Below are 15,621 nucleotides of genomic sequence, written 5' to 3'. Positions count from 1 at the left end.
TGCCAGGGATCTCCAAATCTCCTGGCTGGCTGGGGAATTCTGGGAGTTGAAGTCTACAAGTCTTAATGTTGCCAAGTTTGAGGACCCTTGCCTTATGCCATAATATCATGCTGTGGTTAATGGGATTCAGCAGCATTATTTGTCTGGAATCTTACACTGTCTCTTGATTTCTTTTCCATATATGTGTGTGTGTGTGTGTGTGTGTGTGTGTGTGTGTGTGTATAAAATTCATATGTGATATGATACAATGCATACCTTTTCCTTGAAGAAAGACTTCTGTTGAAGAGAAATAGCATTTTCTGATCATTTAGAACAGGGGTGTCAAACTTGATTTCATTGAGGGCCACATCAGGGTTGTGTTTGACTGGGGGGGGGGGGGCAGGATGGGCATGGTCAGGGTGGGCATGGCCAGGTCAGCGTCACTTATGTCGGAGACATATGTTGTGGCCCGAGCACTCTGCCAGCAAACATGGGCTCCCAAGCTGTTTTTGACTGGGACAGCCTCCTGCAACCCACTGCCAGCGAAAACAGAGCTCGGAAGGGCTGCGTCCATTTTCGCTGGCAGAGACACCACGAACAGCCCTGCAGATCAGATCTAAGCACCCCATGGGCCGAATCCAGCTGGCGGGCCTTGAGTTTGACATCCCTGATTTAGAATGTTGCCCCTAAGAAAATGTGGCCTCCATTCTGTTCTCTGAACTTTCGCTGCATCTGACCTTTGTAACATTGGAATTCATTCTTTCAGGAGCTCCAAAAAGGTATTGAAGCAGAACAGGTTAAAGTCAATTCCTTGACTCACATGGTGGTCATTGTTGATGAAAATAGTGGTGAGAGTGCTACGGTTCTCTTGGAGGATCAATTGCAAGTGAGTGGGTGTTATTATTATTTTTATTATATTGTGTAACCCATACTGGTCATTCTGAATGGAGTCATGAAAGTGAATGCTTTCAAAAATGTTTTATGTGTATATTGGTTAGATTTATATCCTGCCTTTTCTAGGAGGTCAGAGTGGCTTGCATGGAAAACCATCTTCATTTCTATTGTTACAAATACAACCTGCTTGGCTTGAGAGTGACTACCCTGAAGTCACCCAGTGGATGTTCAGATTTGAATCTGGATCTCCCTGAAACATTTGCTTGTCATCTTAGTGTCACAAAATCTAATAAATAGTAACAATAGATGTTATAGTGGTTATGTAGTCAATTAATTATGTTGATTGTTTGTACTGTCTCAATTGTCTGTACTTATCCCATCTGGTCTGGCAGGAGGGGCATGCTCTAGGAGGTCATGTTGGCTAAGGAATGGTGGCTGGTGGGGCCCAGCCAAAAGACGGCCTTTTCTGTCCACTGCTTGTCCTGTGGAACAGTGTGCCGCCAGAGAATAAGTGGGCCCTTACCCTGCTGGCCTTTCATAAGGACTATTTAAAGAAAATTCTAGTTATCCAGGATGTTTAGATGTTCATTTAAGTATAAGCTGAATATTTACTTGTGAAAATTAAAAAAAAAACACTTCATGAATGAATGCGCATGTGCGCGCGCACACAAACACACACACACCACACATGCTGGATAGTGTTTAGAATGGCAGCCAAATTAAACATTGTTTATTTTGAAAGGGTATGATGTGATGGATATGTATCAAATGTGGTTGTGAAGTTTCCAGATGTTGGTCAACATTGAACAAAAAATAAAAAAGAAAAGAAAAAAGGATTACTGTAGCACTGAGAAGATATCCAGATTAGAATGGGAAAAGATGATTGGCACATTCAGAAACACTTGAGTAGCAGCTGTCAGCAATTATTTCGGGAAATTGCGTCTTTTTGCAGGATTGTATATGTAGTGTGATCTGAGAAAAAACAAGTTGGTTCAGGAAGATGCTGACAGGTGTGTGCTAAATACCCTTCAGAAGCCCTTTAAAAAGTTGCACAGCTCAATTTTACTGTATTTCAATCCTGTTGAGATTAAATAAGTGTCCATAAATCTAGATTCTGTCCAATTAGCTTAGACTGATTATTAGAATCTTCCAAACATAGCAGTCCTATTAAAAGGTACAGTTTTATTTCTTAGATTTGATCTTAATTGAAAGGCCATTCCAAAGTAAGCATTTTGGGATAAAAATAATACAAAAGGCTAAGCAGTTGTGATTCCATTAATTTTGATTTTCTGTCCGCTTTTAGAGGAAATGGTAAGATATCAGACTTTTTTTGGTGTTATTTCCAGACACTTGGTGAACGCTGGACTGCAGTTTGCCGTTGGACTGAGGAACAATGGCTCAAATTGCAAGAGATTAATACCTTGTGGCAAGAATTGTTGGAAGAACAGGTGAGTGATGGTAATCCCACCGATTCCTGCTTCTGTCTTTGAGTGAGTCCTGAGGAGTGGCCTGCACCTTCCCTTATGGCAGGAAAATGGCTGCTGTTGGGAAGTGAGGAAGTGAATAATTGTGCAAGTGGCCAGAAAGCTCTAGGTGAATATTAAGAGAATAACACAAGAACATAGTTGGAAGGGACCTTGGAGGTCTTCTAGTCCAACCCCTTGTTCAAGCAGGAAATCCTATACCATTTCAGACAAATGGTTGTCCAATTGTTGAAAATGAAGGTCACATGTCTGCAGCAATGTGGCAGTGGCTCTGAAGCAGCAGTTGCCTGACTATACCGAAACTGTCACAACTTCCCCAAATTTCATTCCTTCAGGAATAACGAGTCCAGGCCAGATATGCTATTCAGCAGGTTCTGACCAGTTCTGGAGAACCGGTAGCAGAAATTTTGAGTAGTTTGTTGAACCTGCAAATACCACCTCTGACTGGAGATTTTACAGTATCCTTCCCCTGCCACACCCACCAAGCCACGCCTACAGAACCGGTAGTAAAAAAATTTGAATCCCACCACTGATCCAGGCGTTCTATAAGCTAGCCTATTTGAGGTATCGTAATTGAAAAATTTTGCCCTCTGATGCATTGATTTGACCAGTTAAAGGTTACAGACCTAAGAATTTTAGTAGTATATGGATTCTCTCCATTACAAAAATCTGAAAAGGGAATTGATTTCCTTTCATATTTTAATCCTATTTTCTTTTATTTCCTGAAGTGATGCCATTATTCAGGTATAAAATTAAGCTGTAGTTTTCATCTGAACCAGACAAAAAGCATCTATTATGTCAAAGATGAACTTTTAACTCTCCAAGGTGATAGGAAACCTATTTTTATTCTCTAAAAACCTTAATTGGTTTTCAGGTCCTAGTTCATTTTTGATATAATTTTTTTTAAAAAAAAGAATGGCATTGTTAAGACTCATTAGAACAAATGGGGGTTAAACAGTACAGCCAGTTTTCAAAAACATTTATATGTAAGGATGTTTTAATAAATGATGTATTTTTCCCTCAAAACCAGAGGTGCTATTCAGCCGGTTCGCACCTACTCGGGCGAACCGGTAGCAAGAATTTGGCGTGGGTCGCCGAACTGGTAGCAACATCTAGCTGGCCACGCCCCCAATCCAGTCGCTCAGTTTCTGCTCACTCGCTTGCCCCGCCCACCCGATGCTCGCTGCCCCAGTTTAAAGGAGGACTGCTCCTTTAATCAAGCAGCCACTTGAAAACACATGACTGTGGGCGGAGCAACGGTCCATTAACCTGCAAAACTGTTCCAATGCTGGATTCTTCATGGATACTAGAAGTATCACTTCCCCTTGTGAGTAAAGTGCTTGGAGCGAGAGGGAAAGAACACTGGGTGTGGGGGTGGAATCCAGCCATGGGGAAGTTTGCAGGAGCTTCAAATGCAAGTCCGTTTACCTGCAGAACTTCTCTAATGCTGGATTCACTTCCTCTTGTGAGTAAAGTGCCTGGAGCGAGAGGGAATGAAGGCTGACAGGTGTGTGTGTGTGTGTGAGAGAGAGAGAGAGAGAGAGAAGAAAGAAAGAAAGAAAGAGAAAGAAAGAAAGAAAGAAAGAAAGAAAGAAAGAAAGAAAGAAAGAAAGAAAGAAAAAGAAAAAGAAAGAAAGAAAGAGGAAGGAGAAAGGGAAGAAAGAAAGAAAGAAAGAAAGAAAGAAAGAAAGAAAGAAAGAAAGAAAGAAAGAAAGAAAGAAAGAAAGAAAGAAAGAAAGAAAAGAAATAGGGAGAGAGAGTGTGTGTGGTGTGTGTGTGAGAGAGAGAGAAAAAGAAAGGAAGGAGAGAAAGACAGAAAGAGACAAAGAAAGAAAAGAAAGAAAAAGAAATAGGAAGGGAGAGAGAGAAAACTCTGTGCTATTATTTTTAATTGTTCCATTATTTATCATGTGTTAATATTTTACACTGTCCCTACACCTAGAGTGATTCTACTGCCTTTCTTTTGCCCAGGGCTACCACATATTTTTCAGGGTTTACATGCATTCAGTGTCTATAGTCCAGAGCATAAATACATGTGTGTTTAACAGAGTTGAAAGGGAGTTTGGAGGTCTTCTAGTCCAAGCCCCTGCTCAGGCAAGAAAACTGAGGATGACAAACTCTGAGTAGAGTTCCTGGGAAAGGTGTCAGAATAACACTTAGAAGGGACTTTTGGGGGAACCCTATACCATTTCAGAGAAATGGCTGTCCAGTCTTTTAAAAATTTCCAGTGATTGATCATCCAGAACTTCTGGGGACAAGCAGGTCCACTGGTTAATTGTTCTCACTGTCAGAAAGTTTCTCCTTAGTTTTAGGTTGCTTCTCTCTTTGTTCAGTTTCCATCCATTGCTTCTTGTTTGCCTCTTGGTGCTTTGGAAAACACCCCCCCTTTCTTTGTGGCAGCCCCTTAAAAGCCTGTTGCCTATATCACACTCTTGAGTAAAGCATTTGAGCCATTTCCTCCTTTCAGTGGTCCATGAAAGTACATCTATAGTATGCAGATAATAAAGTCAAAAAAGGTGAACAACATTTTTACAGAACTATAGATAAGTTGAGGCTGGATGACAAGGAATGGCTGGGAGGGGAGGGGCCAGGTGAGGCACCCCTTGATGTGAGTGACATTGAGTTGGCCACACCCACCCAGTCACATGACCACCAAGCCATGCCCATCCAGTCACATGACCACCAAGCCACACCCACCAAATAAGCCACGCCCACAGAACCGGTAGTAAAAAAAATTGAATTCCACCACTGCTCAAAATGTTTTCTTTTCAAAATGTGGCCATTTTATTATTAGTGGCTAATATTCATTTATTTGTTGATTAGATTTCTATCTTACCTTTCCTCCAGGAGCTGTACATATCAAACTTTCTCCAGTTTTTTCCCATTTTAACTACTATTTTGTGTAGTCCTTGTAGTAAGTGTGATTGGTCCAAAGTCACTAAGTGAACTTCCATCATTGAGAATGGGTTTAATTTAGATTTCCCTGTTTCTAGTCCAAACACAAGAACTGAACAGTACTGAAATGCATAAAATAATGAGCTATGGTGGTGTAGTGTTTAGAATACAGTACTGTAGGCTAACTCACTGCTCACTCAAGGAGTTCGCTTTTGAATGGTTCAAGGTTGACTCAGCCTTCCATCCTTCTGAGGTGGGTAAAATGAGGATCCAGATTGCTGGGTGACAATATGCTGATTCTGTAAACCACTTAAAGAGGGCTGTAAAGCACTATGAAGCTGTGTATAATTTTAAATGCTATTGCTATAATCATCATGGGGGATGTTTGGACCTGATTTGATAAAAATGTAGTTTTTATTTCAGAAAATTGCATCAAGTATCTATGATTGAATAACATTTATAGTGTCTAAAAGTTTTGCTTGGTTTTTTTTTACTATCAAAATAAAAAAGTAGCAGCCTTGCTGTCTATATGGTAGAGAATATATCTAAATATTGGGTATAAATCATGTCTAGGTACCAAAAAATGACCTCAGAAGAACTCAATTAAGCAGGAAGTACCTAGACATTATACCTTACAGTAGAAGTGAATAATGCTACTGCAGTATGAGATATCTTGCCTCTCCTGCTATAAATAATGTGAGGATCAAACAGAATTAATTGAATTAACTTAAAGATAACGTTAAGGTTAATGACAGTTAATAACTTAAAAAAAATAGTGTTTGGGAAGGCTGAGACAACCAGCATCAGGATGAAAAGAAGACTGATCCTTGCCATAACTTGGTTCAAAAAAATGAATGGGGGAACAAAACATTTGCTTATATAGAAGAAAATGAAAGGTCTGGTCTTAAGATTCACAATAAATCTTACCTCTTACCTCTTATTACTCCATTTTATCTGTGTTTTCATAGTTTCAGGTTCTCCTTTTCCTCCCGTGTACATTTTTATCCTGCTTGTCTCCCAAGGACCTAAGAAAAATTACCATTTACTCAATCTCATCCATGAAAATTAAGATTTACCAGAGTTTAACACCGACCTCATTTTTCTGTTGTTGAGTAGGAATAAACAGAGTAGAAAATAGGGACTTAATATTTGAGGGGGGATTTCATTTTGCTTTCTCTGAATTATATCCTTTCATAATTTTTGTTTGGATTGGATTTAATGCTATGGTGACACAGTGATTAGAATGCAGTACTGCAGGCTAATTCTCATTCACACTGCCTGGAGTTCAATCCTGACTGGCTCAAGGTTGACTCAGTTTTCCATCTTTCCAAGGTTGGTAAAATGAGGACCCAGATTGTTGGGGGCAATATGCTGACTCTGTAAACATTTAGAGCAGAGTTCCCCAACCTTTCTGGGTTGGCAGCTTGAGTGGAAGGGGCAGGTGCCTTTACGTGTGCATGCGAATGGGGCTGCGAGTACACACAAACAGGGCTGTGAGTGAGCAGTACTTGCCGGTGACGCTCGTGTAAGTGGGGTGTGCATGCACGTGTGCACATGTGAACACACTGGTCAGCTATTCATGCGGCCTGGTGGCCAACAAGTTTGGGAAGGGCTTAGAGAGGGTTGCAAAGCGCTGAAGCTGTATATAATTCTAAGTGCTATTGCTATTATCTCATGAATATCTAGCAATTGAGTTGTAAGACATTCCTACCCAATCATAGCTGCTGCATGTAGCATAATACCTATTATGTTGAAACAACCCATAATTTTGTCTGATTGTAACTTAAAGGGCAGATTGATTATTGTTATGATTCTGGGGTCTTCTTGCTTATGTATGATGCAGTGGTGGTGATATGTAAAATATAGGGGAATTAATTAAGTATATTTGTGGATGTACTTTTTTTCTCAGTGTATGTTGAAAGCCTGGTTGGTTGAAAAAGAAGAGGCTTTAAGCAGAATACAGACATGCAACTTTAAAGATCAAACAGAGCTGGGTGCAAATGTTCAAAAGCTGGCAGTAAGTATTACTTTCTTTGTATTGTAAATCTAATAAATTAATAAATAAACAATTAAACCTTAATTATCAGATATAACATAGAGGGAGAGGGAGAGAGAGAGAGAAGGAAGGAAGGAAGGAAAGAAGGGAGGGAGGGAGAGAAAATGAGAATTAAGGCATGTTGTGTCTGTTGCAGGCATAGATCATGATCAAGAACTTTCCCACACTCTGAAACAATTTTGGTTTTTACTCAAGGAATGCCTTTGTAGTGATATTACCCATAATGTTTTAAATGGCAAGATCTCTTCTTATGTGGGAAATTCTACTAATATTTCCAAGGTTCAATGCAGTGGAACCTCTGAATGGTAATAGTGGCCTGGAACTCATTATTTCTGTAACCACTCAAAATAACATTGCAGCCTCACGTTTTCCAAACCTCCTATTTCCCAGATATATAGCTCATCCTCACTTATTGACTGCCTTGATCAGCAGTCATTTGAAGTTACAAAAATATTGAAAAAAAGTCTTACAACTGCTCTTCAAACTTAGGCTATTTCAGGTGGTTGTGATTTGGGTGCTTGGCAGCACAGTGCATTTACTATGATTGCCGAGTCCTAGGTCACATGATCACCATTTGCAACCTTCACAGTTCGCTTCCAACAAGTAAAGTCATTGGGGAAACCAGCAGGAAATGACAAGTCATGATCATGTGACATCATGCTTAGCAATTGTGGGTGATTTGGCTAATTATCACAACTGGAACTGACATTGAAATTTGATCATGGTTTTTACAATTGCATTGCTTAGTAATGGAGTCACCACATCACCACTCCCCATTACAGTTGGTAAGTCAAGACTATGCGTATTGGGCTTCAGTTCCCATATTTTCAGCATGTTGGTTGTGAATTTGGGTAAAGCCCATTGGAAAACAGGCTGTTCTTGCAAGTATTCAAAATAAATAGTCTCGGGTGAAATGGATATGAATGTTCTGGAAACTCATCTTTCTCTGTCCATAATTCCTATTCTGTTAGAATTTACAAATTTACAAACATCTTACATTCTAAGAAAGTTGCTGTTCCTGTGGGAAATCTGAGCAAAAGACATTTCTCTAAAATGGCATGGCTATTGTGTTTTCACTGTCAGAGTCTGAAAGAAGACATGGGAAAGAAGCGCCAGATGTTAGAGCAGCTGAATGAGATGGCCCATGATTTGGCACAGCTCCTGAACAACAAGAAGGCATTAAAAAAAATTGACAGTAATCTTGAAGAACTCACACAGAGATGGGACAACTTAGTTCAGAAACTTGAGGATTACTCTAATCAGGTACTATCCAAATACTACCTTCTCTTTCTGTTTTGGTTGGGGCTTCATTTGGATATGAATGTTGTGCTTCCATTAATTGCATTTGTGATTTAAACAAAGTTGTCATTCATTGATTTTTTTTTTGGATTTTTTTTAGCTTCATTTGATTAAGATTGACCCCTGTCTCCATTGTTCCTTTAGGTTACTGAGGCAATTGTAAAAGTTGGAATGCCCCAGATTTCTCAGAATGTTCTCACTGAAACAATCCTTGTCAAGAAACAAAAGACAGCCCAGGATAGCCAAATGGAACAATCTCCACCACCTCTACCAAGGAGGCGGCAAACTGGCCTGGATATTGAAATGAGAAAAAAGTAAGATGACTTCTCGGTCTGGGAATATCATTCCTTTCTCACTGAACATAGGACAAACTATTTTCTTTGCTTGTAATGCCATTACTTTCCCTTATAGGCTGATCCATTTTTTCCTTCACACGTTGGGTGTGGTCCCTTCGTGACACACCTCTTTTTGTTTAGTGTGTTACATGAAGCCAGTGTGTTAACTTGGCTTGTGGTTTAATGTGGTGAGTTAACTGAGTTAATTCAACTAATTGGTGTTAAGAAAATCAAGACTTAGCCCAGAATCTACCTCAGGTTATTTTTACCATATGCATGTGTTGATTACAGATGAAAGCAGCCAGTTGCTTTAGAATTAACAGTGGGGAGGGAGCACTGGACAAGCTGCTTTAACTCTTTAATGGATGTTGTTCATCTCATTGCTTCTCCCTAATTTCAAAGTACAGCCATCTTCTTTGGTCATGGGGATGAGGGCTGGTGCAATTACAGCTGTAAGAATCCTCTTGCTGCCATTTTTCAAGAAATAAAAGTAACTTGCAATAGTTTCTGCGCTTTCACTTTCTTGGCCTGCCAGTTGTCTAACTCAGGGCTGTCAAAGTGGCAGCCCGTGGGCCGGATGCCTTATGCGCAGGCCACGCCTACCCAGCTCCATTGTGAAATGTCACATGATGACAACGTGACATGGCAAGTTTGACACCTGTGGTTTAGCTGAACATGGTTTGAATATATGGTTTTCTCCCATTATTATGTTTGGAAATTATGGAACTCTCAGGCATATATATTTGAAGGAGTTAGCAAGTTGAAGATACTACTTTTAGGATGAGGAACAGTAAAGTGGAGAATATAGTAAGAATGTAATTATTTTCTTCAAGACAAAATGTCTCCTCCCCCCCCCCCAATCTAGGAAATGTTAGTTAATGGTTTAACTGGAAGATTGGGGAAGGGAAAATATTATTAAAGTGCTTTAAGATATTTGAGTTTTGAATGGGAGGAGAAATGATTCCAAACATTGTTCTGCTTCTTATGCTAGGCTTGATGTTGAAATTGCCGAGTTGTTGAATGGGATTTTAAAATCAAAAGCTGCCATTCAGGCCATAGAGATCAAAGAGTACAAGAAGATGAGGGAGACTTCAGTCATGAAGGAAAAACTGAAGGTAAAGAGAAAAATGGGAAGGCATTTTCTGTGAGTACATTGTTTTGCTAATAGGTGGAAGTAGAGTCTGATCGGAAAGTTTCATCTAAATTGAATTCTTTTTTATAAATATATTTTTGGCTAACATAATTATTCTCCACTGGCTACAAATAACTTTTACTTATGACAGGCAATTCTCAGAGGTTTAATAGGCATTTCTGGCTTCTTTCCGGTTTCCTCCCTTGTATTAAATTCCCTTTTTACTTTGGAGAAGGAAGAACGTTTTTAGAGAAAATCTTATTCTTAAATATGGACCCTGCAGAAATTCTCTCAATAAAACAGAAAATAAAGTGAAATCATGATTTCAGCTCATAGAGATACCTAATAACCTTTTATTCCACCCTCTGGAGAGAAGACATAAAAAAATGGAAATGTGGACAATAATTGTTTTAAGTTAATTTTAAAAGGCCTAATTAAGAATATCACCACAGAGATACCTCCTATGTGAAATATTGTCAGAGATACGCATAGTGCTGTAATAATTATATACGGTATATTTGGAGGGTACTTCCAGAGCATTTGACACTTGTTAAGTTTAATGGATTCTTTCCCATGAACCAGAATAGCTTGTTTACAAGGATCCTGACACATTATTTTACAAAGACTCATTTAAGTTTTCTGTCACTCTGATTTGCTCTACGTGTCACAGTAGCATCAGAGAGAGACAGAAAAATCAATGGCTAATCTGCAGACACAATGTTAAGTTTAAGAAAAGATTATTTAATAAGTGATAATTGGCTGACAGTGGAGTTTCAGAGTGTGATAAGATGCTCAAAAAGATGTAAACATCTGAGAATATAGTGTTTGAAAACTTAATTAATTTTCAGCTTGTGATGTATGGTGATTTTATGAAAATATGACCTAAGCGGAAAGTATTTTGATATACAGTAAATGCATCTTCATCTGGTTTATTATTTAGTGTTCTAATTCTACTGAAAAGTTAGAATTACTAGTTACTAAATGCAGAGGTGGAAAAAAGGGTCACTAAGGGTTTGCTTAGTGGAATTTTTAAATGTTTAGGTTTTCACTTTAAGTTTTATGGCTTTGATTTATAGGCAATAAAGAAAGAAAGAGTGGAAAAAGAGAAAATGTTGAATGAATTGAAACAGACTGCAGAAAATCTGCTAATGGGAAAAGGTAATGTTACGATATAATGGAAGGGAGAAGCGCGTGTCTTTTCAATTACTTTCTCTTGTTAATATTTGGAATTTTTAGAAAGTATGAATCCATCTGGATGTATGTTAATGGAAATTTGTGACAATGCTAGTTATAATTTAATGGTGATGGGTGTCCAGGCTATATAGACTATGTTCTAATTATCTAGTGTTTTGATGTTTTGCCAGTAACAGTGGCTGGCACCTTCAGAGGTAAAAGTGATCTGTTTTGTGGCAAACACCTCGACAGCTCAGAGGCAACACAGCAGGAACTAACTGAACTTTTGTTTTTGTCCAGCGATCCCCATGATCATGTCGGAGGTGAGGGATTCTGGGAGTTTTAGTTTAGTAATATCTGGAATTCAGATAAGTTTCTCATTCTCAAGCTGTGTTCTTCTCTCAAGTTGTTCAAAGCAGAAAATGTAAATAGGAAGGAACCAGAAACTATGCAGGAGAAAACAGGATTTAGTTTCCCAATGAAATTTGGAATATTTTGATGGCATTGACCCAGCAAAATTCAGGCAGCCACACAGCCTTTATTAACATTGTCTAGTTTTTTTCTGAGAAGTCTCAGGTAGTATAATCTCTGCTGGGCCCTTTTGATCAGTGCTGCAATGTGAGCACCCCAGGTCAGGTCCTCTTTTAGGGTAACACCCAGAAACTTAAAACTGGCCACTTGCTCCACTCGGTCTCCATTGATAAGCAAGGGCTGGATGTCTGATCTGTTCTTTCTATAGTCCACTATAAGCTCCTTGGTCTTATTGGTGTTGAGGACCAAGTTATTGTCTCCACACCACGAAAGCACCCAGTCTACCTCATCTCGATAGGCAGACTCATCCCCCCTGGAGATGAGTCCCACCACTGTTTAGTATTTATATCTGGAATATAGCTGAAATAAAATATTTCATGCATTGCAGCTTGTACAATTGATTCCTTTTCTTTGTTCAGAAGGGCTTCCTATTGAAGAAACAGGCAACGCCCTTAAGAGGCTCTTGGCAGAGTGGAAAGGGGCTGCTTGCTACTTGGAGGAAGTAGCAAGAAAAGTTCAATATCAGGATGAAATCAATGTTTACTTTAGTGAATTGGGTAAGCTCGATAAGTCTGTGAGCGAAAAAGAAGCATGGCTGCAAGACAATTCTGCAGTTGAGGATCAACCATTAGCAGTGCTACAGGAGTCATGCCAGGTAAGCTCAACAACCTTGGTGCACCAAATGCAGTTATTTATGTTTGACCTGTACTGCTAGAGTACAGTCGTTGTCTCATATTTGTGTGCCTGGACTTGAACATGATCTTGAAAAGGTCTGTTCTGGTGTACCACCTAAGAGGAAAAGCATTTTCCGTTGCGGTTCTTCATCTGTGGAATGTTCTGCTTAGAGAGGTTTATCTGGAGTTTGTATTACGGTCTTTCTAGCACTTAGATGGACAATAGTTACATCCTCTAACCCCGACTTCTTTAACCTCAAACTATCCACTATTGACCTCACCCCATTCCTAAGAGGTCTGTAAGGGGCGTGCATAAGTGCACCATCATGCCTACCGTCCCTGTCCTATTGTCCCTATTTATTCGTACCTATTTCCTGTATTCTTACTCATGTTTATACTTAAACCTATTGTCTTGTAAGCGATTGACAAATAAATGAAATAGTATTGCTCTAGTCATTATAAGGATGTATTTCGGACTTAATGAAGGCTGTTTTGCTGTGGTCTTATTTGCATTTGTTATTATACTATTATGACAATGATAGTGATGGGGATGATATTTTTACCTGAACAGTTGTTGCTGTTTTATTATTTTATATTGTAATTTTAATCATATTTGTAAACTGCTAAAGAAATGAGGTTCTTGCAGTCTTTAAAAATGTTAATGTTAAAAATAACCAATGTTGGCACTCTTTCTAAGGGGGAACTCACAAACCTCTTAAGTCTGACTCCTCAAATGGAACACCTGAAGATCAAGTGCAAGGAGCTGACATCTCACCCTGCTGCTCCAGACTTTATTGAAGATAGCTTTTGCTCTTTGAACAGCCACTTCAGTTCTGCCCAGCAGGAACTAGAACTTCTTCTGCAGAAACTGAAGAGAGGTGTGCTTTGATTTTTATAAAATTTCCCTTCCTCTCCTTTGTATCGTCTTAGGTTTCTGCTTTTGCTAGGAGCAAAAGCCTCGCAACTGGGGCTGCTTTCATCTTAGGTTTTGGCAAAGGCTATGTAAATAACCACAAGCATAATCTTAAAAGGGAAGAGATTGTTTGGCCTTCTTCTTGTAATGTCAGAAATATGTTCTTCGCCACCGTCCTCCCAGCGTCATCTAGATTGGGGCTTTTCTGGAATGAATGAATTTATTAAGCAGATCATTCCAAAGGCTGGCGAAAAGAAAGAGTATGGAATTTCCTAGGTGACGTCAAAACATGTACATGTCCTTATCTATATAATGCTCTTTTTTTCTTATGATTGTATTGATCGTCCCTTTGGTGTGCTCAAAGGACTTAGACAGAGTGGGAGTAAAGATGACTGTCTAAAGTGGTGAGGTTTACTTTTGTGTTCTGTGTTCTATTAAGCACTTTCTCTTATGTCAGAATTCAATCTTCAAGACATCCCGTATGTCTAAAACATAAGAACTGTCTTCATTTTTGTTGACCTTGAATAGGAAGTCTTAAGGAGCATCATTTGTTATGATGGCTTAATGTATACCCTATCAGACTAAATGTCTGCCTTGGGCAACTAAACAAAAATCACACATATAAAATGTATTACTTAAATTCAGCAATAAACCCAGAAAATGTCAGTGTCAATAAAAAATTCTAGTAAAACCCAAATGTCAAGACGCTTGAAGTTATTACTGCTCAATGCTGCCTTAGGTCGAGACAGCTTTTCTTTCATGCAGGTTAAGTATGCTTGCAATTCCCCATAGATTTTTTTAATGCTCAGATTCAGACTTTTTTTTTCTTGTGAAAAGAGGGTTCCACTCACAGAATCTTCTTCTGTTTTGGAAGAGAACATGGATTCTGCCCATTGTTTTGATTTTTATTTGTGGATTTGCTGCCTTTTTGTCCTTATAGGTTGTCCTTTTTGTCCTTATAGGTTGCTAATATTAACCTTAATCATTATACCAAACTAGCTGTCTAGTTAATACACCCCTAATTAAGTTTTTATGTCATCTGAATGCACAAGTTTTGTTTAAGGTATGTAGAACAACAAAAGCAAATAAACTCACCTTCAAAATATATTTTAAATATTTTACATTTAAATTTTATATTTTACATTTGGGAAAATAGAAGCTTGGATTGAAGTAAAATTTACCAAAAAAGGAAAACAAGAAGATAAAAAGAATAATGTAGCAGTTGCATTTGAGTTATTAATTGGATATTGATTTTTATAAATAGCAGAAGGTGAACATTCGTATTAGAATTTAATAATTTGAATATTTCAGATTTCCATACAATCAGCGAGAAACATCTTATCATAACCCTCCTTGACAAATTGTCAAATGCAAAGATAAACAATTGAAGCATCTCCCCCCCAAAACAATTTTGAAGGAAAAGTGAAGAGGAAGAAAAACATATGAAAAGTTTAAATCTGAATTCATTACTTAGGATACACAGCCACTAATTTGCTCAGTTGCGGTCGATAAAACAAACAGATCAAACAGACATAGCTCTGAGAGTTGATTAACATTTATGTAAACGACCAGTACTGCAGATGTTTCTTTCAATGCTAGCTGCCAAAGATCCCCAGAAAACAGGGAGTAACCAGTTCTGTAAGCCATTCTGGATCATAATCAAATCCTATCAATATTAGCAGACATTCAGAACTGAATTAAACAGAGCAGCAGCGCATCATAGAACAGCTATTTATAGTGAAAATGCATAGAAGAGACACCCTGGCAAGGCTGCCTGCCACCATTATTTGACATCAGTCATCCAAGTAATTAGTCTTTAAAATGTAGATCTACAATACACTCTTCTGCAGGGATTCATGGTACAGTTGAGGGTTTTTTGAATCAAAAATTCAATTGGTCAGATTTATGTCCACAGATGAAACTGCTTGGCTTCTAATCCAGCTTTTCTGTTGATAGACTCCAACCTTAATGTGATTCCAGCTGTCATATAACTACTCTGTATTTTGAATTATAAAGAAAAATCAATACTACATTGTGCATTAGCTTTCTTCAACCTGATTATTTCCAGATCAGAGCTCCTCTTGACTCTTATTGGGAGGAGAATGTTGGCCTGAGATGATATGTGTAAACCAACACGTATCGGAGTCCTGTTATTGCAGTGGCTTTGCAAAAGTTTTAGGAAGCAATTTGTATACATTCGCCACAAGAAACTTTAAAAAAAAATTGTTTTCACATAGTAATTATCTATAATTGAAA

At 38.5% G+C, this 15,621-nt stretch overlaps 1 protein-coding gene across 1 annotated transcript in view; it reads left to right on the top strand.

Moving 5' to 3' along the window:
• UTRN (utrophin) overlaps nucleotides 1–15,621 on the top strand; it is a 359,787-nt gene that overhangs the window by 68,350 nt on the left and 275,816 nt on the right. The window contains exons 13-21 of the mRNA XM_026666216.2: nucleotides 746–865; nucleotides 2,220–2,321; nucleotides 7,162–7,269; nucleotides 8,392–8,571; nucleotides 8,752–8,921; nucleotides 9,934–10,057; nucleotides 11,151–11,232; nucleotides 12,198–12,433; nucleotides 13,150–13,330. Of these exons, the coding sequence (XP_026522001.2) occupies nucleotides 746–865; nucleotides 2,220–2,321; nucleotides 7,162–7,269; nucleotides 8,392–8,571; nucleotides 8,752–8,921; nucleotides 9,934–10,057; nucleotides 11,151–11,232; nucleotides 12,198–12,433; nucleotides 13,150–13,330 (1,303 nt within the window). The remainder of the gene's footprint in view (nucleotides 1–745; nucleotides 866–2,219; nucleotides 2,322–7,161; nucleotides 7,270–8,391; nucleotides 8,572–8,751; nucleotides 8,922–9,933; nucleotides 10,058–11,150; nucleotides 11,233–12,197; nucleotides 12,434–13,149; nucleotides 13,331–15,621) is intronic.

This window comes from Notechis scutatus, chromosome 1 (assembly GCF_049901735.1).
Source record: "Notechis scutatus isolate UNSWTSFEM ecotype Mainland chromosome 1, rNotScu1.2, whole genome shotgun sequence".
In the NCBI taxonomy this organism is placed as follows: Eukaryota; Metazoa; Chordata; class Lepidosauria; order Squamata; family Elapidae; genus Notechis; species Notechis scutatus.
Note: the sequence above shows the minus strand (reverse complement) of the source record. Positions and strands in the feature narration are given on the sequence as shown.